At 48.0% G+C, this 23,973-nt stretch overlaps 1 protein-coding gene across 2 annotated transcripts; it reads left to right on the top strand.

Annotated features, from left to right (window-relative positions):
• The first annotated feature begins 10,042 nt into the window (after window positions 1–10,042).
• TMEM269 (transmembrane protein 269) lies at window positions 10,043–23,911 on the top strand. 2 transcript variants are annotated; one of them, XM_066606248.1, is made up of 7 exons: window positions 10,043–11,107; window positions 19,056–19,119; window positions 20,076–20,223; window positions 20,464–20,561; window positions 21,245–21,388; window positions 21,641–21,841; window positions 23,420–23,911. In XM_066606248.1, the coding sequence occupies exons 2-7, from the start codon at window positions 19,095–19,097 to the stop codon at window positions 23,527–23,529; spliced, it is 726 nt and encodes a 241-aa protein (XP_066462345.1). In that variant the 5' UTR covers window positions 10,043–11,107; window positions 19,056–19,094; the 3' UTR covers window positions 23,530–23,911. The 2 variants fall into 2 exon arrangements, with proteins under 2 accessions (XP_066462345.1, XP_066462346.1); XM_066606249.1 differs by lacking the exon at window positions 10,043–11,107 and having other exon boundaries at window positions 15,843–19,119.
• Window positions 23,912–23,973: the final 62 nt, after the last annotated feature.

Raw genomic sequence — 23,973 nt, 5'->3', positions numbered from 1 at the left:
TTTCTGGACACATCTCTCTCAGCCTTGCAAACTTTTGGAATATCTGATGTAAGGCGACATATACGTTTTTCTCATTTTAACTTTGAATAGAACTTGCATACAGGTATAAAAGCATAAAAAACATTTGGCAATATATACATATACCCTCACAAACCCCCCTAAAAACTTATATGGAGATCAAGCACCAGACCTTGCACTCTTCCTCGGTCGCCTCTCCCTTGCGTCAGGGTTTCCCCACTGCCCGTAACACCCTACTTCTAGGAGGGGGGATCCCTACCTCACCTCAGAAGGAGGCCATGGATTCCCTGGGCTCATTTAAGGGCATCCATACCCTCTATCTGTACAAGTTAACACACCCCACAGGGTGCGCCCTCGCCGGAACCTAAGGTGTTCTGCACTATCCCTAGGCAAATGGGAATTCCACTGACAATCCATCTTCGGAGATCGGGGCAGGCGCAGTACTAGTACATTTCTCCATTCTTCTGGTAACGTACATGGTTGGCATTATCGGAACTGGCTCTTCATCTTTTGCAAACAAGGGAAATGTTGGTGTCACATTGTCCAGTCCCTTACTCATACACTTTTTGATCAAAGGGATAATACACGTACAGGAAGTTACATACCCCACCTCTTTCTGCTGAAATCATATCCAGGGCCACTCTATTTTGGAACGCCATGGATGCAGTGGGCCCTAACTGGTCAGCTAACCCTTGTAAAGCATCTCTGATGTAGTTTACAAACCTCTGCTGATTGCAATAGATATAATTCATCCAATCTACATTATTATTAACAGTGACAATAGCAAATAAGGACTCAAAACCTGCTTTAACCTGATCTCTAGAATTCAATTCATCTGGCACCCCCCTTGGCACTCCTATTGCATCTATGTATACATGTGGATCAAAGTTACCATCTGGAGCGTCAACTTATCTCTTAGCACGATGCGGTGTTGGATTCTCACCCTCAGTGTAGTCTTCATATTGCACATTTCATTGTATTAATTTGTTCTGATCCCTGAAACAGGGGGCTAGTGTACAGTAGTCAAAGGTGTGTGTTAGAGGAATTGTACCACATTATAGCATGTAAAGGATATGCAGGATCATTAGTTTTTGCAGTGCGAAGTGTGGGTCCAAGTGGGCTTTCCTTCAAGCTTGACTGCAGTTGGGGTGGTGAGCAATATCTGGTAGGGACCTTCAAACCGTGTTTCTCTCTCAAACTTTTTCACATAGACCCTGTCACCTGGTTTCAGATTGTGACACTCATCTGTAGGACCTGGGAGAAAAGCAGAGACTGCAGAATGCGTTACTGACAATTCCTTGGAGAGACCTATGACAAAATTAACAAGAAAATCATTCCCAAACTCAGCTACTGTGGCATGTACCCTCCTGGGAAAGAACTAATGGAAGACACTCAATTCAAGATTTGCCTGTTTCCTCCATTGCCTTTTGTATCTACTTTCCCACTACTCCGCGGATGGTAGGGTGTGTGAAAAGCCTGGGATATACCCAAAGCAGACATGATGTGTTGCATTATTTCACCTGTGAAGTGTGTACCTTTGTTTGACTCAATCACGCCCGGTACCTTGTATCTGCAGATTACCTCATTCATGAGCTCCTGTGCGATTACCTGCTTATTTACTTTGGTAACAGGGTAGGTCTCCAACCTGAAAAACATCAACAACAACAAGCACATATTCATGCTTCCCAACAAGTGGGAGCTGAGTGTAGCCAATTTGCAATCCCTGAAATGGGTAGAGTGGCCCCGGCAAGTGTTATGTGGCAAATTTTACTTCTGCCCTGTTGCTTACGGCAAAGATCATGCAAGATTGGACAAATGATGCAGCAGCTACAGAAAACCCAGGAGCCACCCGTCCTTGTTCAAGCGTTGACATAATTGCTGCTTTGAGAGGTGCGTCTTTCCGTGCATCAGCTGGGCCATCATGGGGCACAGGGACCGTGGTAGGCAAGTTCTGTTGACTGTTCGCCATACGCCGTTCTGTTTCTGCTGTTCCCATATTTAGTCCATTTGTCTTTTTCTTCCTTGCTGGCTTGTAATTGTTAAGTCTTTAGCATATCAAAGTCCAAATTTTTTATCAAAGTCCAAGGTTTTTATCAAAGTCCAAAGTTTTTAGTCAAAGTCCAAAGTTATTGTTAAATTCTTCTTTTCTTCCACGGCTTGAGGGCCGCTACCTTTGCTGTGTGGTCTGTGATGGCGTTGCCTCTTGCTTCTCTGGTGTAGGAATTGGTGTGAGCTCTCCACTTTGTCAGGTAGAAGTAGGGCCTCCATGAGACTCTGCACCGCTGCATCATTCTTAATTGGCTGTCCTGCTGAGGTAAAAAACTGTCTGGCCTTCCATGTTGGGCCGTAATCATGAGCTATGCCAAATGCATACCGGGAGTCAGTGTAAATGTTTGCCGTCTTACCTTCTGCCACTCTACTCGCCTCAGTGAGTGCCTTTAGTTCCGCTTCTTGTACTGAGACATGCGGAGGCATTCTGCTTTTAGGACATCTTGTTGTGTGACCTCTGCATATCCAGTGTGGAGTCATCAATCACCCTGGTACCATCTATAAAAAAACAACTCAAAATATACATTGTTAACAGGGGCTTTCTGTAACTTTTTAAAACTTAAATTTTCTTGTTGCATCACTGCTTGACAATCATGCTGATATTCTATTTAAAAAAGATCAGAATCTTGTTGCAAAAAATTTTAAAATGGCTGATTTGCAATACCTAGATCACCTATGCCTTCTCCTCCCCCCCCTTTGAACCAGGGTACTCAATTGGAAGAAGAGTAACCGGGTTCCAGGTAGTACAACATTGGAAAAAGATTTGATGGATGCAGATAAGGCCTGTAAGATGTCAGCACTAATAACAGAGACATGAGTTACATCGGGGCACAAACACCTATCCATATTTGAAATGTGATATCCTTTAAGCAAATTCATTATTAATCTGATCCTGCCTGCAATGTCTTATCAAATTTGAGAAAAAAAAACAAAAAACTTTTACTAGCTGCTCAAGATTCTCACCCCTCCTTTGTGGACAAAAGAAGGATGATCCATTACGCACTTTTTACATCATCTAGCTCCACCCCCTTGATACCGGCCGCTTGCGTCTATTTTCACACCTTCATTCAAACTCCACAGTCTAAGCATCCACATCTCAAACAAGTAAAGTCTTATGCATGGGGTGGGGAACACTTGTATCCCCAGTCAATATCCGCATCACACATTTTACATTCATCACAGCCTGAACACTGGGCATTAACTCTCATCCATCCATGCGCTCAAGTCTGTCCCGTCACCCCCCCATTGAAGGTGTACCAGCACACACAGATACACAGAAAAAAAGAGTGACAAACATACATACATCAGTTGAAAAACATTGAGGTGAGTGTTGTAATGTGATAAAGTACATTATTCTATTGAGATGAGATTGTGAATGAGCGCTATTTTTAACAAATTATGTGAAAAAATTTGCTGAGTGACTGAGATATTCTATCTTTCTTATCTACTGAAACTATTATATGCTATATTAAATGCTGATATATTTTAGAATGCGTGGGTATCTTTCAGCCCCCCTTCCTTTCCTTCTCTGTCGCTCTGTTATCGCTTGGCCTTGGAAGCTAGACACAAGCTGCAGCTTCAAGTAAACAATCCTTCTCTCACTAAAAGCAAGCTCAGTTAACCATTTGTACATATATACATATATACACACACACATACATCTTTATCTATCTTAAACAAATAATATGTACATACTTAACTTTCTCTGACTGTCTTTCTGCTTTTCACTTCAGCACCTTCTAGTAAACCTTTGTCTTTTAAGGCGCCCTTCTTGGTCCTAAGGACCTCCTCCCAGTCACCATACTGTAATCTACCATGCGGGTCCTTGTTACACATTTTCATAAGAGTTTTCTTACATTTTACAGATTGGGACCCTTGTCTCTCCGCCATCAATTCATCCGCACGGCGGCGGCCCTTGAGGGGCTCCGTCTTCTTTAATAAGGTCTTACGCATATTAGAACAACAACAACAATAATAATAATAACACGCTCCATAGAGTGCATCCTTCTGACCCGAATTGTTAGCCCCTTATATACTGGCAAAACAACCGAAGACATCTCCTTCTATGGAACCAGTCCCATAGAGTGCATCTCCTCCTCAGCTAAACCATCAACAACTAACTAAACTAAAACCGAGGGGTCCCTTCTTCTATGGGACCTATCTCACAGAGTGCATCCCTCTCTGCTAAACCATCAACAACTAACTAAACTAAAACCAAGGGTCCCTTCTTCTGTGAGACGAAATGAAAAGAGAGAGAAAAAAAATTCTGCAGATACAGCAAACAACCTCCACTATTGCTAAAACGCTACGGACTTCAAAGTACAAATAGACTACAGACTAGTTCCTGGGTGAGTTGATTGGTGCGCTTATCACGGTCAGTGGTCCGTGACCGCAAACCCGAAGCCCACGAGTTACCGTGAAGAACTGTTAACCCAACCCGTCCGGTCACAAAACACAGATAGTCCCTCCTGCTGCAAGACTCTCAGTGTAAAACACAACATAAATATATGCCGGTCTTACCTGGAGTTCTGTGAGTTGATCAGGCTCGGTTTGCAGCAGGACGGCTTCCCTGTGGCGTGGATCCGGGTGGACTGCGCTGCACGGCTCCGGGATTACCGCCCAACTTTGTTGGGCGCCATTTGTCAGGGAAATTCTGCGTACAGCACCAATCAGGCCCACCCCAATGCCCTGCTGCCGGCGGTAAAGAAGAGACTCCACACACGGAGGTCTGGTATAGTTCCTCACACGGGGACATGACTGCGCACTTTATTACAGATTACATGGGATCTTATACCCTTTGGTCTCATCACTAGGAATGGGTAATGGTCTCATTGGCTCAACTTCACCACATAACCATATATGTAAAGTCCGGATTTCCGGCTGAGGCACTGATAGTCATATACGTAGTTAAACAGTCGTTATCTTGATACGGCGCCTCTGGGAAAACAGCCAAGCACACGGCCTTCGTGTTCGGTTCTGTATCATCTCTGAATTTCTGGACACATCTCTCTCAGCCTTGCAAACTTTTGGAATATCTGATGTAAGGCGACATATAAGTTTTTCTCATTTTAACTTTGAATAGAACTTGCATACAGGTATAAAAGCATAAAAAACATTTGGCAATATATACATATACCCTCACACCCCAGCCAACCCTCCAACCTCTACTGCCATCCTGCAGCCCCCACTGACAATTCTCTGCTCTCTACTACCAACCCTCCACCCTCTATTGCCATCCTGCAGCCCCCACTGCTAACCCTTCACTGTCAGCCTCCATTTCTCACTGACATCCCTTCACCCTCTACTGCCCTCCTGCAGCCCCCACTGCCAACCTTCCACCCTTTACTGCCAACCCTCTACTGCCATCCTGCGTCCCCCACTGCCAACTCTGCACCCTCTATTGCCATACTAGAGCCCCCTGCTGCAGGCCCTCCACCACCCTCTACTGCCATCCTGCAGCCCCCACTGCCAACCTTCTACTACCATCCTGCGGCCCCCACAGCCAACCCTGCACCCTCTACTGCCATCCTACAGCCCCCCACTGCAGGCCCTCCACCATCCTCTACTGCCATCCTGCAGCCCCCACTGCCAACCCTCTACTGTCATCCTGCAGCCCCCTGCCAACCCTCCAACCTCTACTGCCATCCTGCAGCCCCCACTGACAACCCTCCACTGACAACTCTCTGCTCTCTACTACCAACCCTCCACCCTCTATTGCCATCCTGCAGCCCCCACTGCTAACCCTTCACTGTCAGCCTCCATTTCTCACTGACTTCCCTTCACCCTCTACTGCCCTCCTGCAGCCCCCACTGCCAACCTTCCACCCTTTACTGCCAACCCTCTACTGCCATCCTGCGTCCCCCACTGCCAACTCTGCACCCTCTATTGCCATACTAGAGCCCCCTGCTGCAGGCCCTCCACCACCCTCTACTGCCATCCTGCAGCCCCCACTGCCAACCTTCTACTACCATCCTGCGGCCCCCACTGCCAACCCTGCACCCTCTATTGCCATCCTACAGCCCCCCACTGCAGGCCCTCCACCATCCTCTACTGCCATCCTGCAGCTCCCACTGCCAACCCTCTACTGTCATCCTGCAGCCCCCTGCCAAGCCTCCAACCTCTACTGCCATCCTGCAGCCCCCACTGACAACCCTCCACTGACAACTCTCTGCTCTCTACTACCAACCCTCCACCCTCTATTGCCATCCTGCAGCCCCCACTGCTAACCCTTCACTGTCAGCCTCCATTTCTCACTGACATCCCTTCACCCTCTACTGCCCTCCTGCAGCCCCCACTGCCAACCTTCCACCCTTTACTGCCAATCCCCAAACTGCCAAACCTCCACCCTCTACTGCCAGCCTCCATCCCTCACTGACATACCTCTACGCCACTGGCGTAACTATAGGGGATGCGGTTGCACCCGGGCCCAGGAGCCTTAGGGGGCCCGTAAGGCCTCTCTTCTCCATATAGGGAGCCCAGTACCAGGAATAAAGCGTTATAGTTGGGGGCCCTGTTACAGGTTTTGCATTGGGGCCCTGGTGCTTCAAGGTACACCTCTTCATTAGGGGTTAAGAGAACTTGGGGGGCTCCAAGATAAACTTTTTCACCCGGGCCCATGAGCCTTTAGCTACGCCCCTGCCTCCACCCTCTACTGCTATCCTGCAGCCCCCACTGCCAACCCTTCACCCTCTACTGCTATCCTGCAACCCCCACTGCCAACCCTCTACCCTCTACTGCCAGTCTTTATCCTTTTCTGATATCCCTACCATCCCCACTGCTATTCTGCATCCTCTACTACCAGCTTTCTTCCCTTACTGAAATCCTTGCACCCTCTACTGCTACCCTGCAGCCCGCACTGCCATCCCCACACCCTCTACTGCCATCCCTGTACCCTGTACTGCGAGCCTCCTTCCCTCACTCCCATCCCTACACCATCTACTGCCATTCCTGAGCCCCTTACTGCCATCTCAGTGGACATCACATGCAGCCACACTTTATGGCCCTGCAGCGTCCAAGGAGCAGGCCCTCAGCCGAGGAGACAGCGGGGTAGAGAGATAACTTTGTCACAGGGCTCTACTGTCTCCTTCCTGAGGGTAGCTCGGGACCGACCTTGTTACTGCTGGGGGAGATCATGGGAACAGTAACCACGATTATGGCCGCCTGCACACGAGCGGAAATCCCGCCGCGGGATTTCCTGCGGGATTTCCGCCGCTGAAAGTCTGCATAGGAGTGCATTAAAATACGCACTCCTATGCAGACGGCCGCGGTTTGGCCGCGCGAAATCTCGCGCGGCAAACAAACCGCGGCATGTCCTAATTTTCTGTGGAGCACGCACTCACCCGGACCACCGGCTCTGGTCTGCGCATGCGCCGGCTGCGCGGCAGCCGGCACATGAAAGAGCCGGGGCCGCCAGGCGCGGGTGAGTACGCGCTCGTCCCTGCAGGTGCTCGGGTCGGATCGCGCGGTGAGAATTCTCGCTGCTGGATCCGACCCGCTCGTCTGCAGGCGGCCTATCGGTAGTCCAACTTGTCACTCGTGATGCCAGCGATCATCATCCATTACCCTGTTCCTTGCTATAGACAATCATAATCCATCACCCTGTTCCTAGCTATAGACGGTCATCATCCATCACCCTGGTCCTAGCTATAGATGATCATCATCCATCACCTTGTTCCTAGCCATAGACGGTCATCATCCATCACCCTGTTCCTAGCTATAGACAGTCATCATCCATCACCCTGTTCCTAGCTATAGATGGTCATCATCCATCACCCTGTACCTAGCTATAGACGATCATCATCCATCACCTTGTTCCTAGCCATAGACGATCATCATCCATCACCCTGTTCCTAGCCATAGACAATCATCATCCATCACCTTGTTCCTAGCCATAGACGTTCATTATCCATAACCCTGTTCCTAGCCATAGACGATCATCATTCATCACCATGTTCTGAGTTATAGACCCTGAACATCATCCTCCTAATTCCAGCTATAGACTATTATTATCCATCACCTTCATCATTAGCCATCACCTCAATCACAGCTATAGACCATCATCATCCTCCAACACCTCAGACCATAGCTATAGACCATACCTATCATTCCAATTCCAGATATAAATCCTTATCATCTGTTACTCTGATTGCAGCTATAGACCTTCAGTATTCATCACCCTGGTCCTCGCTATAGACCCTCATCATCATCCATCACCCTAGTCCCAGCTATAGACCACCATTCATCACCCTCACCATTATCCATCACCCCGGATCCTGTTCCTGGACCTATTTGATCAATTCGTACTGGTATATCTCAACGACATCCTCATATTCTCTGACAATTTGGAGGAACATTGCGGACACATTCGGGTGGTCTTGGAATGACTTTAAAGGAATAACCTCTACATCAAGTTAGAGAAATGGGAGTTCGAACAGATCCAAATACATTTCCTGGGATACATTATCTCTCCAGAGAGCTTAAGTATGGATCCCAGCAAGATTAAAGCCGTCCTGGATTGACCCATTCCAAAAACTTTGAAGGAAGTACAGCGCCTGATTGGTTTCAGGAATTTCTACAGAAAATTTATCAAGGACTCCTCAAAAGTTCTCTCTCCCATCACCTCTCACAAAGAAAGCACCCATGTTTTCCTGGTCCCCAGAGGCACAAACCGCATTTGAGGAATTAAAGACCCTATTTACTTCAGCACCAATACTGATCCACCAAAACCCAGAGTTGCCTTTTGTCGTGGAGGTTGAGGTGGTGGGAGCCATTCTGTCACAGTGAATGGGAGATAAGATGCAACTAGACCCTTGCGCATTACTATCCTACATGTTATCACTCGCAGAGAAAAACTACGATGTTGGGAACAAGGAACCTCTGGCCATCAAAGTAGCTTTCACTGAGTAGAGACACCTCTTGGGAGGAGCCCATCATCCAGTGAAGGTTCTTACTGACCATAAAAATTTAGAGTTCCTCCGCACTGCCAAGAGGTTATCGGCGAGACAAGCACGATGGGCCTTGTTCTTGGGAACTCTTTCTCTGCATATGTCTCAGCCATGTTCTCCGATCCCAGTTATCTAGCCCCTGCCTCCTGTTCCTGACCCCACCTCTTGCCTTGATTGCATCTCCTATAGAAGCCTAGCTTTATCACTTCCTCAATGCGTAATTATTGTGTTCCACCACTTTGATCAAGCTCCTGTTCCTCCAGCTTCTCTACTGCATACTGATACCTGCTGCTTACCTTTGGCTTCCATTGACTACGCTTTCGTCTCATTCCATTTGTACTGCATACTGATACCTGCTGCTGACCTTTGGCTTCCATTGACTACGCTTCCGTCTCATTCCATTTGTACTGCATACTGATACCTGCTGCTGACCTTTGGCTTCCATTGACTACGCTTCCGTCTCATTCCATTTGTACTGCATACTGATACCTGCTGCTGACCTTTGACTTCCATTGACTATGCTTCCGTCCCGTGAATGAAATCATGAAAAAGGGGATATATGCTCACCACTGCACTCCGGCAGGTACCCGCTTCCAATTCAGGCTAGATCCTCACGTTCAGCGGCAGCTCTACCGCACAGTCCAACACAGCGATCCATGACAGGTACTTTCAGAAAAAGGGCTGCTTGTATGTGACAATCTTCAGCCTTCATTGTTCAGTGTCTATACATACATGTCAGAATGAGACGCGTTTCGGTTCGCAGTGAACCTTGGTCACCTAATCCACACAGGATACATCACTTCCTTTTATACCAAAGACAATTAAAACATAATTAAAAACAAGTAGCAGCTGACATTTCCGCCGGTCTAAGAGAGAGGAGCAGCATAAGCAACAGAGAAACAAAGCCACATAATTGACAAGCAGCAGAGCTCTAGACACAGCTAAAGAGAAACAGAGCAGCACACACAGCAGAGGAGGAGGAGAGCTTTACATGAGCTGCGACACAAGCCGGAGGAGGAGTGCAAGACACAAAACAGAGGAGGAGAGGAGCTGAGCAGGACAGAACAGAGGAGGAGGAGGATGCTGCACAGATAATAACAGAAGAGCAGAGGAGCAACAAGCAGCAGAGAAGAGAGACACAGGAGCAGCACACAGAGCAGAGGAGGAGGAGAGCTTTACATGAGCTGCGACACAAGCCAGAGGAGGAGTGGAAGACACATAACAGAGGAGGTATAACGGGCAACATCTAATAACAAAAGAGCTGAGAAGCAATACACAGCAGAGAAGAGAGACACAGGAGCAGCACACGGAGCAGAGGAGGAGGAGAGCTTTACATGAGCTGCGACACAAGCCAGAGGAGGAGTGGAAGACACATAACAGAGGAGGTATAACGGGCAACATCTAATAACAAAAGAGCTGAGAAGCAATACACAGCAGAGAAGAGAGACACAGGAGCAGCACACAGAGCAGAGGAGGAGGAGAGCTTTACATGAACTGCAATACAAGCCGGAGGAGTGGAAGACAAATTACAGAAGAGAGGAGCTGAGCAGGACAAAACAGAGGAGGAGGGTGCTGCACAGATCATAACAGAAGAGCGGAGGAGCAACAAGCAGCAGAGAAGAGAGACACAGGAGCAGCACACAGAGCAGAGGAGGAGGAGAGCTTTACATGAGCTGCGACACAAGCCAGAGGAGGAGTGGAAGACACATAACAGAGGAGGCATAACAGGCGACATCTAATAACAGAAGAGCTGAGAAGCAATACACAGCAGAGGAGTAGCCACAACATTAGAAGCGGTACAGGAAGGAGTGTGACAACACAGCGTGGGATTTGTAGGGGCAGTGGGAAAGCACAGCGCTGGATCTGTAGGGGCAACGGGACAGCACAGTGTGGGATCTGTAGGGGCAGCGGGACAGCACCACGCTGGATCTATAGGAGCAGCGGGACAGCACAGCGTGGGATCTATAGGAGCAGCGGGACAGCATAGTGTGGGATCTGTAGGGGCAGCGGGACAGCACAGCGCGGGATCTGGAGCTCAGGTCGATGCAACAAGTCTGAAGAGAAATCCACCAAGAAGCTGAGACCTCCGAACACAGGTAAATATCTCTACACTGCCATATGTGAGACTGTATATGCAGTATAGGAGATTATATAAATGACAGTGTATATAAAATAGTTGATATGTGATTATATATAACAGTTTATGTGGGGTTATATATGTGATTCTACAAGGGTGAGACAAAAATTATCCGCACTCTGGCTGTAGAATTTATTTTAATGAAGTTTCAGAAAAGACAAATACATTATTTTTCTACATAATCCGCCTGATGTTAAACACACTTTGTCCATCTGTCAACAAGCTCTGTATTCCCTCACTAAAAAATGTTTTAGGCTGAGACACAAATACACGCGGTCTTCATCTGACAAGAATCTTTATCCTCTTAGGGCTTCTTTTAGGAGGCCAAACAGGTGATAGTCTGATGGGGTGAGATCAGCACTATAAGGAGAATGCTTTAACACCTCGAAACAAAGTCTGTCCTGATAATGTTCCAATACTGGCCCTTGAGAATCCCAAAACACTGTAAGCATCAATTTTCCAGCTGATGGTTGACTTTTGAATTTTTTTTCCTGGTCGGCTATTGAGGATGTCTCTATTCTGTATATGGGGGTTATTAAATCTATTACAGTATATATGGGATAATAGATGAATGTAAATCTATGTCTTTTAACCCCACCTTAGCAGAATCGGTCACCTGAGGAGTAAATGAGTGTAATAAATATTGATGTTTCAATGCTGCCCCCTACCTGTTAGCTGGAGGTACTGATACAGTCTACAGCCGAGTTTCTTCCCTGTATGCTTACAGTAACAACAGATCTTGATGAGGAATTGAAATATATAGTCTACTAGGAAGATCCATATCCCTCCACTGCTGCACATAATCATGAAAAATCCCTCCTCCACCACTGAACATAACTGTGAGATTCCTTCGCTGCTGCACATAAGGGCCTTTTCACACGGGACGAACTGTTGGCTCGTTTCGGTGCTTTTTGAATGATCACAGTAAACTGGCCGTGGTTCATAGATAAACGACTGCCTCCCTGTATGGGCCAATATGTTGTTTGGTTGTTGCGCATGCAGAAACTGTACGATGAAGCAAATTAACGTTCGTCGTTCAGTCGGTGTATACATTTACACTGAACAACAATCATGCAGATTCTCACTGATTGCAGGAGTCTGAACCATATGTCAAGCCATGTAAAAGGGCCTCCACCTTTAGGTATTCACATTCCATAGTGTATCCCTCCACCTCCATACATGACTGTCAAGTTTTGACTCTAGTACCACACACAACTGCGAGATATCGCTGCACCAACAGATATAATGGCGACGTAGCTTTCTACCGCCATATAGATTGATGCCCATGAAGACAATTACTTTCCCAACTAGCACCCCCCTTCCTTCCTTACCCCATTTTCTAGCTCTTCATTCCTAGTAATTGTGGGACCCAACTGTTGATAGAAGGGGCTGGAGTCTGGCAGTGATTCTAAAGCTGTGCACACACATTAGACAAAACTCATCTGAGGTCTAATGACTATGGGGGTCTCCCAATTACCACCCCATGGGAGATGTCAGGGTAGGAGGGATTGGACATACTGCTTTTCGCCAAACCTTGTCCTTTGTGACTATGGAAGATAGGCCACTGCCAGAGTAGTCTAGAGAGAACAAAGGAGTCTAGAGGAAAAAGAGGGGAATGGGAGGGGGCAAAATGTGTCTGGGGGAAACATAGGAGTCTGGAGTGGACAGGGAGGTCTGAAGAATGGGAGACGGAGGAGTCTGGGGTGGACAGATGGGATCTGGAGTGGATGGAGGAGTCTGAAGGGGGGAGTCTGCAGTGGACGGATGAGTATGGTGAAAGACTGATGGGTCCACAGAGAACATACAGGGATCTGAAAAGGAAAGAGGAGTCTAAAGGAGTCAGAGAGCCCTGGATGAGTTGAGAGAGGAGTCATAGGAATCTAGAGGAGATAGAGTCTGGTGGAGGATCGAGGGGTCTTAAACAGATGCATGAGCCTGGAGGAGATGGAGGGGGCAGAGGAATATGATGAGTGCTGAGACAATTGTAGAGGACATTGAGGGGTCTGGAGGAGACAGAGAGGTCTGGATGGGATGACAAAAGGCTCTGCAGGGAAGCACAGAGGAATATGGAGAGGGGACAGAGGAATCTAAAGGGGGGGGGAGTCTGGAGGAGATGCAGGAGTCTCAAGGAGGGGGAGGGGTCTGGTGGAAGAATGAGGGGTCAGGAGGATGGGCCAGAGAAATGTGGAGTGGATGGAGGAGATGCAGAGGTCTAAAGGAGGCAGAGGGGTCTAGTGGAAGACTGTGGGGTCTGGAGGAAGGGTCAGAAGAGTCTGGAGTAGAGGGAGGAGTCTGGAAGAGATGCAGGAGTCTGGGGGAGGCAGTGGGGTCTAGTGGAGGACTGAGGGGTCTGGAGGAGGGGTCAGAGAACTCTGGAGTGGACAGAGGACTCTGGAGGAGATGCAGGGGTCGGGAGAAGGCAGAAGGGTCTGGTGGAAGAAAGAGGGGTCTGGAGGATGGGTCAGGGGAATCTGGAGTGGACAGGGGAGTTGCAGAGGTCTCAAGGAAGCAGAGGGGTCTGGTGGAGGACTGAGAGGTCTGGAAGAGGGGTCAGAGGAGCCTGCATTTTAAGGAAGAGCCAGGAGGAGATGTAGGGGTCTGCATGAGGAAGAGGGGTCTAGTGGAGGACTGAGGGGTCTGGAAGAGTCTGAAGTAGAGGAAGGAGTCTGGAAGAGATGCAGGAGTTTGGAGGAGGCAGAGGGGTATAGTGGAGGACTAAGGGGTCTGGAGGAGGGGGTCAAAGGACTCTGGAGTGGACATGGGAATCTGGAGGAGATGCAGGGGTCTGGCGGAAGAAGTGGGGTCTGGTGCAAGAATGAGGGATCTGGAGGATCTGCCAGGGGAATCTGAGTGGATGGAGGAGTCTTGAGGAGATGCAGAGGTCTCAAGAAGGCAGAGGGGTCTGGGGGAGGACTGAGGGTTCTGGAGGAGGGGTCAGAGGAGTCTGGAATGTAAGGAAGAGCCTGGAGTAGATGCAGGATTCTGAAGGAGACAGAGGGGTCCAGAGAAGAGGTCAGAGGTGTTTGGAGTGGACGAGGAGTTATGTTTAGGATTAGTCTGGAGGACATGCAGAGATCTGGAGGAGGGGTCAGAGGAGTCTGGAATATAAGGAAGAGCCTGGAGTAGATGCAAGATTCTGGAGGAGATAGAGAGGTCCAGATAAGAGGTCAGAGGTGTTTGGAGTGGACGAGGAGTTATGTTTAGGATTAGTCTGGAGGACATGCAGAGATCTGGAGGAGGGGTCAGAGGATTCTGGTGGAGGACAGAGGAGTCTGGAGGAGACAGGAGTCAGAAGCAGAACTAGTGTGTTTGTATACAGTGTATGGAAAAGTTGGAAGAAATTGCTGTTCGGCTATTTTATCCCCACTTTAAGATTCTATTACAGCCTTATAAAAATCTCCTGTCCAAAAGCGGATCAGACGTCTCCTGGAGCCGCAAAGTTACTGTAAAAGAATTTTAGACCTTCTTATCCATTCTGTATAAATTGAAGCCTAAAGACAAAAACAAGAAGGGTGAGATGTTCTGCAGCAGGGATAAAACATTCTCCAAACCGCAGTACAGACCTGGCCTCCAGACATCTTCCCAGAGTGATTCTGGTTTTGTAGAAAGATTCATTAGTCTGTAAATGAAAGTTCTACAACTTTCTTTTAGACTTTATGTTTCACTTTCTCACCTATTTCAAGAACTCTGCTTGCTGTGAGTGTCTTCTCTAAATTCAGAGACAGGAAACCCTGTACATAGCCTGTCCTGCTCTCAGCGGAGAAGTGGATACAATTGTATCCGTGTAGACAATGCTCTGTGAGCTCTCTGCTAGTTATAATGTATCAGTCTGAAGTCCAGACAGCAACAGAGAATAGAAACAACTGTATTGTCTCTACCGTGCAGGGATGACTCCTGCAGAATGGGGAAGAAGTACAGTAAACCCTTGAGTAGCATTGCTCTTAAAGGGGTTCTGACATGAAAAAAAAAAAAATTTACTTACCTTGCCTGGCCAGGACCAATCATCAGGTATGTCCCCTCCATCCGGCATCTTCTTCTGTAGCTTCTTGAAGCAGAGCTGGAGCGGTCAAAATGACCGTTTCCTGCTCTGCTCCGTCCGTGAGCCACTTCCGGGGTGAACGGACGGGCGCCACGTCACAAGCAGTGCTTGCTGTGGGCGGGCCGTCCGTCCTGGTGTGCGCAGTGGAGAGGCGGCCTGTCCTGACTGCTGTCAGAGGGCACCTGTTTTCTGCACCTGCGCGCCATCCCGGAGGTGGGGGGGGGCATTCTGGCTTCTCGGAGGAATCTGAAAGCCTGCTGGGAGATGACCCCCGCTGCACAACAGAAGAACAAAAAGGTAAGCATTAGGTTTTTATGCTTTAGCACGCCAAAAATCGTTGGTTCCTTGTGTCCATTAGGCAGACCAGGGAACAATGGCTGTTAAAGCATAAAAACCTTATTCGTGTCAGAACCCCTTTAAGTAAAGCTGTTTTCAACTTAAGTTGATGTGGCAGGGCAGCAGTGATCCCGCAAATAAAGTTGCATTCCTCAGATAAGGGCGCCGACTGCTCCATGACCCCGGGCGCCGCTCAGTGAGCCGGCATGCAGCTGATGCCGGTCACTTCCTGCTTCTCCTGCATCGGCGCGCGCCTACTCCTCCCCCTCCCCTCTCCACAGTGCACAGTGCCGGCTGAACGTTGCTGTGTCTGCCTGCCGCCACAGTACAGCAGCTGAATCCCCAAAGTGTCGGCTGAACGCTGCCTGCCTCCTGAATCCCCACTGTACTGCAAAATGTAAGTACTGTACAGATGAGTACAGTACAGTAAAGAAACGTTTGCAAATAAATACTGCAGTCCTATGTCAAAGCACAGATAACACAGTGATACATACTGCTAAAGATGTCCCTGCAGTCCTATGTAAACCACAGATAACACAGTGATGCGTACTGCTATAATGATACCCTGTTGTGTAATTATAAAGTTGTGTTTTATATTCATTCAGTATTAGAACCAATTAATTGGATTTACATTAATTCCTATGGAAATAATGTCCTCAACTAACATTGATCTCTACTAAAGTCCATTGCTTCCGGATGGATTAATGACGTTAGTTGAGGTTCTACTGTACCATCTCTAGGGTCTGGTGTACACACCTGCAGGATTGGTAGGGGGTAAGTACTCTTTCTAGGGTCTGGTATATATTCCTGCAGGATGGGGTGGAAGTTAAAAAGGTTGTGCCAAAGTATAAAGTTAGTGAACGCTTGTACTCAGCAATTTCCAATGCATCCATTGAAATGAATAGATCAGTGTCGTGCATGCGAGACCTTCTCTCTATTCATGTGGGGACCTTTGGGACCCCTATTCTCTGGATTGGTAGATGTCCCAGCAGTCGGACCCCCCCTATCATAAAGTTATCCCCTAACCTGGGGATACGGGATAACTTTAGCCAATTCCCACCGTGCTCAGAATGCAGTATAATGCAATACACTAGTATTGCATTATACACTATGAGCAATCAAACGATCACAAGTACAAGTCCCGTATGAGGACTAATGGAAAATGAGTAAAAAATGTTTCACTAAATATTAGTAAAAATAAAAGGTCGTAAAAGTTTTTTCAAAAACCCTTTCCCAGTCGTTTCATCAAAAAATAAGAAAAGATAAAAATTTGATATGACCACAAAAGTCTGGATTATTAAAATTAGATTAAAGCATCACATTATCAATCTCACATGGCGAACAGCATTTAAAAAAAAAAAAAATTTTTAAAATATATATATTCACAATCACAGAATTGCGCATTTTTGACCACCTCGTAATCAAGAAAACATTAACTATATCTGCAGGGAGAAGAGGGTTAACTACCCTCTCTAGACTTTTAGTGTATACTCCTGCAGCATGGGGGAGAGTAAGTACCAGCTCTGGGCTGTAGTGTATACTAGCTGTAGGTTGTTAATGCATGTGTGTTTGCTGCGGCCATTAACAATGAACAGCTAGTTCATCACTGCCCAGCAATGCGGTGCTGCGTGGAAGAATACCCTACGGCTGCTGCTACGCAAGTGCCATTAATGCTCCTGTAATAGCACTAATCGCCGGGCTCCACCTGCACTTGAAGTTTCACCTTGGCAATCGTTAGGAAAATATGAGCGCTAGTGGGTGCCGATAGAACTCGTGTAATAGCAGCCTAAGGGCGCCAGTACATGAACGGCGCTAATGCTCATGATTTACAGATAATTGCCAGTCTACATCTGAACTTACAGGTTCAGCCGGCAATTATCAGCAAAAATGCAAGTGCTACCGGCAGCTGTTAGCGCTTATGTTAGGGACCTTTCACGTGGGACGCAGTCAGTCCGCACGGACATGTTATCCCGATGGGGCTCGAATTCCGCATTAGAATCTGCACATCTTTACTTTAAAACCTCAAGATTAAATTCTGCAGCAGAAGCCTTCATCACCACTTTACAAAAGCCATAACTCTTGTATTTTTCCGTCCTCGTATGACGGCTCTTTTTTGTGTGCGAACTGTAGTTTTTATTGGTACCATTTTGGATGTAGAACTTTTATTCATTTTTGGGGGAGGTCAGGAAGAAAAAACACAAATTCTGCCATTTTTTACAGTCTGAGGGCTTATTCAGACGACCATATATCGTCCACGTATCCACGCCCGGCCGATATACGGCGTCCCTCTCTGCAGGGGGAGGAGGCTGGAAGAGCCAGGAGCATTGCTCCGAGCTCCCACCCCCTCTCCGCCAACTCTGCACCCCCTCTCCGCCCCTCTGCACTATTTGCAATGAGGGGAGGCGTGATGGGGGCGGAGCTAATTCCCAAAACAATCAATGACCTTCAGATCTGAAAGTTGTCGCCGTAAGTGTTCTATTATAAGTTATATCTGTTTCTGCGAAAACGGAGTCACAACCAATATGGCTGCGACTACAAGACAACTACCCCCAGCATCCGCAGGCTTGACTGCACAGAATATGGTAGCAATCACCCCCTGCCGCTATATCCAATCACAAAGGCTCGGGAAAGCTGAGTGACAACTATATAGACTCCCAGATATAGCGGAAAAGTGATCAAATGTTAACCCCTCGAGGGCTTCCGTTTCCCAGGACATTTAGGGACCTTTCACACTGGACGGAATCGTCCACAGGGCGCGGCGCTCATACGAATTTTGTCAATCAGTGCGGATTGTGACGCGTTTTAAACTGAGTAATGAGCTCTGCGGAACGTCTTCCTGAATTTCTTGCATTTTGTTCTGCAGACTTTAATTGTGGAATTCCGTCTCCTTTGTGTTGGAAATTTACAACCGTTCCGCAAGACGTCTTTAATTCCGCAGCAGAAACCGTTTCCGTTACATAATTTAATCTTGCAGTTTCGAAGACGTTCGGATTTTAACAAGTACGGAATTCAAGCCCCGGAGGGGTAACATTATGGCGGGTCGCTCAGGATCCGGAGGGACGTAGGAGATTATTGATCATCAGTGAGCTGTCTGCGTCATTTAAAGGGACGGTACACTTCTATACTGCACAGGGCAGAGCAGTGTCCGTGTCACCCCGTCCCTTCTAGCTGTTTGTGTTGTGGCGAGTGGCACTGCGGGAACGTGCGACCCGGCGATGTCTCCGTGATCACAATAAAGCTCAATTATAGAGATCTTGTCCTGCGGAGGACGTGACGTCATACGTGTTCTGGGACCAACAAACACAACGGTGGGGGCGATCGGGGGGCAAGAAAAATGTGTGAAATGTAATCTGTCGACACTGCAGAGCTGCCTGTCTCCTCTCCATGTGCTGTGCAGGTGGATATCTATTGCTCCCTGTTGTCAGCCATTGCAGGCCAGGGAGAGATTGACTGTAGGACACGCAATAGGATATATTGCTCGCTGTTATCAGCTGTTTCAACAAGACGGCTCAATTTCCACTTGTGCTTCCAGGTATACAAGAAGCAGGGAGGCGTTTTGTATGACCGCAGTATGTTGATGGACTTATCCCCATCCGGTAAGTGGCCGCCGGTTGTTCTGTTTCTATAACGTATGATAACGACACTGCGTCTTACCTGCTGCACACCAAACCGGCAAACAGATGTAGCAGAGCTAAACGTGTTAGTTAATTGTTCCTTTGGTAGAGATAATGTAGTGGATGTGACCTGCAGTCCTATGTAACACTAAAGATAAAAGTGATATCTAAGGACAGATAATGTAGAGGATGTCAACTGCAGTCCTATGTAACACCAGAGATAACACAGTGATATCTGAGGACAGATAATGTAGAAGATGTCAACTGCAGTCCTATGTAACACCAGAGATAACACAGTGATATCTGAGGACAGATAATGTAGTAGATGTGGCCTGCAGTCCTATGTAACACTACAGATAACACAGGAATATCTGAGGACAGATAATGTAGAAGATGTCAACTGCAGTCCTATGTAACACCACAGATAACACAGGAATATCTGACGACAGATAATGTAGAAGATGTCAACTGCAGTCCTATGTAACACCACAGATAACACAGTGATCAGTCTCCGAGGACAGATACTGTAGTAGATGTGACCTGCAGTCCTATGTAAAGCCACAGATAACACAGTGATCAGTCTCCGAGGACAGATACTGTAGTAGATGTGACCTACAGTCCTATGTAACACCACAGATAACACAGTGATATCTGAGGACAGATAATGTAGTAGATGTGACCTGCAGTCCTATGTAACACCACAGATAACACAGTGATCAGTCTCCGAGGACAGATACTGTAGTAGATGTGACCTGCAGCCCTTTGTAACACCACTGATAATGCAGGGATATCTGAGGACAGATAATGTAGTAGATGTGACCTGCAGTCCTATGTAACACCACAGATAACGCATGACCCAATGTAAGGTCTTTGGTGGAGATATTTGGGGTTTTGTGTTCTCTTATGACAAGGCTGACCGCTCCTCTCGGTGACTTTAGGATTTGGGGATTTCGCCAGGAAGGTTTTTCATCGTGAGTTTTCCTCCCACTATGAAACAATTGAGTTTGCTCGCAAGAACGCGGCTAATTTCCTGTCGATGGCGAACCTCCTCATGGGTCTGTCGTCCATACTCTGCACTCTGAATGGGTAAGTGCGGAGGGTGATCGTGATGTGAATGTGCATTGTGCAGGACCTTACGTTCAACTGACTGCGATTTGTATATTTTGGCGCAACAGGCTGCGTGAGAGTGTTCATGGATGGCGGCAGTGACAACAGCAGATCTAGAGTGTGTGACAGTCACGTGACCCTCCTCCGATCGGCTTGTGGCGTCGGGTCTCACGGTACCGCACTCCGGTCGTCACGTCTTCATGCGCTCTGTCTCCGCAGGTCATGGCAGTGCGCCGCCTGGCTGCTCCTGATTGGCTTCATGCTGGATCTGGCTGATGGCGCCGTGGCCCGACAGCTCAACACGTGCTCAGCTCTGGGTAAGTGCCGCCGCCATCTCCATATTTATGAGTCTGTGACCCGGGGCGGTTGGAGAAACATTAACAGGGCGCCAGAGGAACTTTCCACGTTTACGTGATCATGGGCAAAATATCCGCTCAGAGTCCGTGGAAATAGCCGTCACCTGACTCCAAAGACGCGGCGCTCAGGTCACCGCCATCCCTGGGGACTGGGGGTCCGACCGGCCATCTGCATAATGGGTTGTAGGTCCCCTAGGACAGCGGTCTCCAACTGGTGTGAAGCCAGGGCATGCTGAGTGACGTGTGGATGCCCATAGAGATTGCTGGTCTGGGGTAACCTATTCACCATGTGCCACATACAGCGGAGGATGTAGACACTGGTACGAGTGTGATGCCCACCACTACCGGTCTACGGTCCAGGGACCCCCTCTAGGTCACAGCGACCACCCAGGGTCTTACCCCCACTAATATCAGTCTCATTTTTAGACAGGACTAGTTTAGGAATATAATTCTAATAGTGAAAACTGACACACGTGAAGGGCAGCAAAGCAGAAAGGTAAGGGATGAGATAGGGAGATGATTCTTTCTTGGGGGGGCTGTGATGTTATTAGGGTGCAGGTCTGATTACTCGTACCGCCATCCCCTGTAAATCTCCACATTTTGGGTTCTTCTCCGTTTATCATTTACGTTTTTGTGCTCTCTAGGGGCCAAACTGGATGACTTTGCTGACTTCACCTCCTTTGGTCTGGCCACGGCTTTACTGCTCCACACCAACAGCCTGCTGGACGCTCTGCTGGTCGTCGTTTACGTCCTGGCGGTCCTTACTCGCCTTTGTTTCTACTCCAGTGGTAAGAATCTTCCACAAGGTCCCACTTGCCTTCATATCCTCAACAATGCCCCACGTCTCCCACCTGTCCCCTGTATCCCCCACAATTCCCCATTTGGCCGTGTCCTCCATGGTTTCTCATCCGCCCCTACAATGTTGCACCTGCCCCCATGTTCTCCACAATATCCCATCTGTTCTTAAAACTAGCGTTCTGCATATTACACCTTCATGGGATGACATAACTGCAGTAATATTAATTTTTTGCCCCATATAGGGATCCCCTTCATGTACAGAGGCCTCCCCTGTCCTTACGCATCCGCCATCTTGGCCTGCGCCTCATTACTGACAGGAAGCCACACAGTCGTCCTGCGAGCGATTTTCATTATAATGATCCTCTTCATGATCGACCAAGGAGTCTACCCGCACGACAAGATCCTGGAGTCCCAGCTGTGGAAGAAGATGGTCTTTGCAGGGGGTGAGTTCAAGGATGAGGGTCCGGGATGCCCACCCGGCGCTGAACCTGCAGGTATTAGGGCCCATTCACGTCTGCATTAGGGATTTCTGTCTATCTGTTCCCTTTTTGGAGCAGAAAATTGGAATTAAGCGTTTCCTTTTTTTTAACCCATTGATTTCAATGGAACGGAATGCTGTCAGTTTAACCCTTTCCAATTCAATTTGTATCCTGGTTTTCCTAGGGGGCTTACTCTTTTTCTGCCGTTACACAATGGCGCTTTCTGCTGGCTACAGCCAGTACTGCATGAGGTGACACGTTGGATAGGCTCCAAAAGCAGAGAGGCTGGCAATATACAGTAAGAGAACCCCGACGGACGTCTTCCAAGATCGGAGCTGTACAGCCTTAAATTATAATGTCTTAAGATGTCAGTGGAGTGGAAAGGGTTAATTCTGTTCTGTTTTTTAATGGAGCTGCAGACTTCACTATTTGTTCTGTTAACAACCGTAATGGAATCAATCTCAACGCATTGAAATCTGAGGGGAAAGAAGCCCTTAATTCTGTTCTCCTGCTCCAAAAACAGAACAGACAGACGGAATTCAAATGGAAACCCGTAATGCAGATGTGAACGAGCGCTTATACACACAGCGGTACGCCAGGGTCAGCCCGTAGATAGTCCGCCATTAGTGCCCATCATGCGTCGTCTCGGGCTCCTGAGGCTCTGGGCATCCTGTGATTACCCAAGCACCAAGTTGACTGTTGTGGGGGGCTTGAGCCTCCATCGCCTGTGTGAAGAAGTGTACTTTACATAGATGACTGTTGGGCGCCTGATAACCGTCCCACGGACAACCACCCCCATTATTGCTACTGTGCTTTACACAGGAGCGATAGTCGTTCACGTCAATGGGATTGGTCAGGGATCGTTCCGGCCACCCGCCTCCATTCACAGTCGTTCATAGATTGAGCGGCTCCTGTTAACATGAGCCGAATGTCTCGTGGGTGTTAATTTTGCTAATAAAACCAAGCGATTTTGATAAGTGAGCGCTTTCTCGCCCCGTGCCCTGTCGGCCGCTGCTTGCACATGGGACGATTATCGCCCAAATCCACTGTTTCCAGTGAGAATTCGGGCTATAGGTGCCCCATGTCATGGTAGCTTAAGCCCTAAGGGTGCCCATACATACCCTGGCCAGCTTGGGTAACCAAATGCAGAGTGCCGCCAATTGCAGGGTCGGGTCCAGGCTTGCTATTGTTTCAAGCGGCAAGTCTAGGTGCCGCCCAGCAATTAGTGGTAATTCACATGCAGTGTGTACAGGCATCATTAGTCCTGTTGTAAGGCTTGTTAATGAATTAGGTACTCATTTTATACTAACCCCACTAGGTGGCACTAGAATCCATTTTACTTCTTCCTGCAGGAGACCTATTTGCATACTTTTTTTCCCAAGGAGCATTGCCTGTCCTATAAGACTCCCTATGCCAACTTTGTGGTCTCCACAAGGAAAAACATTATCCCTCAGACCTACAACTTGGAGTTGGCACGGTACAGGGGGTGTTTTTATGTGCACGTTTAGATTGTAAGTATCTGACCGTTGATCTCCATTGCAGGTGTCGCCATGATTGTCTGCTCTTTCTACCCACTGGCATGTTTATACCACTTGGTATGGTCCATGTCGTACATTCTCTTCCCGGACGTGTTGTGGAGCTTCAAGGTGTGACCTCCCGGTGGCGGCAGTCTCGTACTCTCCGCTGAGGACGTGTGTTGGAGGAAGGGCAGCATTGTGGTGTGACGAGCATTTATATAATGGAGGACGCTGGCATGGCGATGCCATCATGGACACGGGGTGTGCGATTCCAGGTCATTGCCGACGTCTGGGGGTCAGATCATCTCAGAATAACAGCGGTCTGTAGCGTGGCCGCCATCTCTCCAGTCGTCTCAGCCCTCACCATCCCTGAGCACATCGCGTATCCGGTGAACCCGTGCGCCTGGCGCCAGCAATGCTCGGCCGTGCAGTTAGTGGGCGACTCTTTGCTGTATATAAACTGTACAGATCTGATAAATTCCGGGTTATTGAGACAATAAATACCGTCTGATCTGGATCACATGGCGCCGATTGTCTCGCCGTTTTTGTATCTCCGCCTCTTTCGACTCCACAACACAT

The sequence above is a fragment of the Eleutherodactylus coqui genome, chromosome 6 (assembly GCF_035609145.1).
Source record: "Eleutherodactylus coqui strain aEleCoq1 chromosome 6, aEleCoq1.hap1, whole genome shotgun sequence".
Classification (NCBI taxonomy): Eukaryota; Metazoa; Chordata; class Amphibia; order Anura; family Eleutherodactylidae; genus Eleutherodactylus; species Eleutherodactylus coqui.
The sequence above is the reverse complement of the archived record's forward strand: the minus strand, read 5'-3'. Positions and strand labels throughout refer to the sequence as shown.

What these genes read in the sequence shown, in the direction of transcription:
- TMEM269 (XM_066606248.1), top strand. Translation starts at nt 19,095, where the DNA reads ATGTTGATGGACTTATCCCCATCCG. An exon ending in GATGGACTTATCCCCATCCG is followed by an intron (nt 19,120 to 20,075) that starts GTAAGTGGCCGC and finishes CGGTGACTTTAG; the next exon opens with GATTTGGGGATTTCGCCAGG. An exon ending in CAACACGTGCTCAGCTCTGG is followed by an intron (nt 20,562 to 21,244) that starts GTAAGTGCCGCC and finishes TGTGCTCTCTAG; the next exon opens with GGGCCAAACTGGATGACTTT.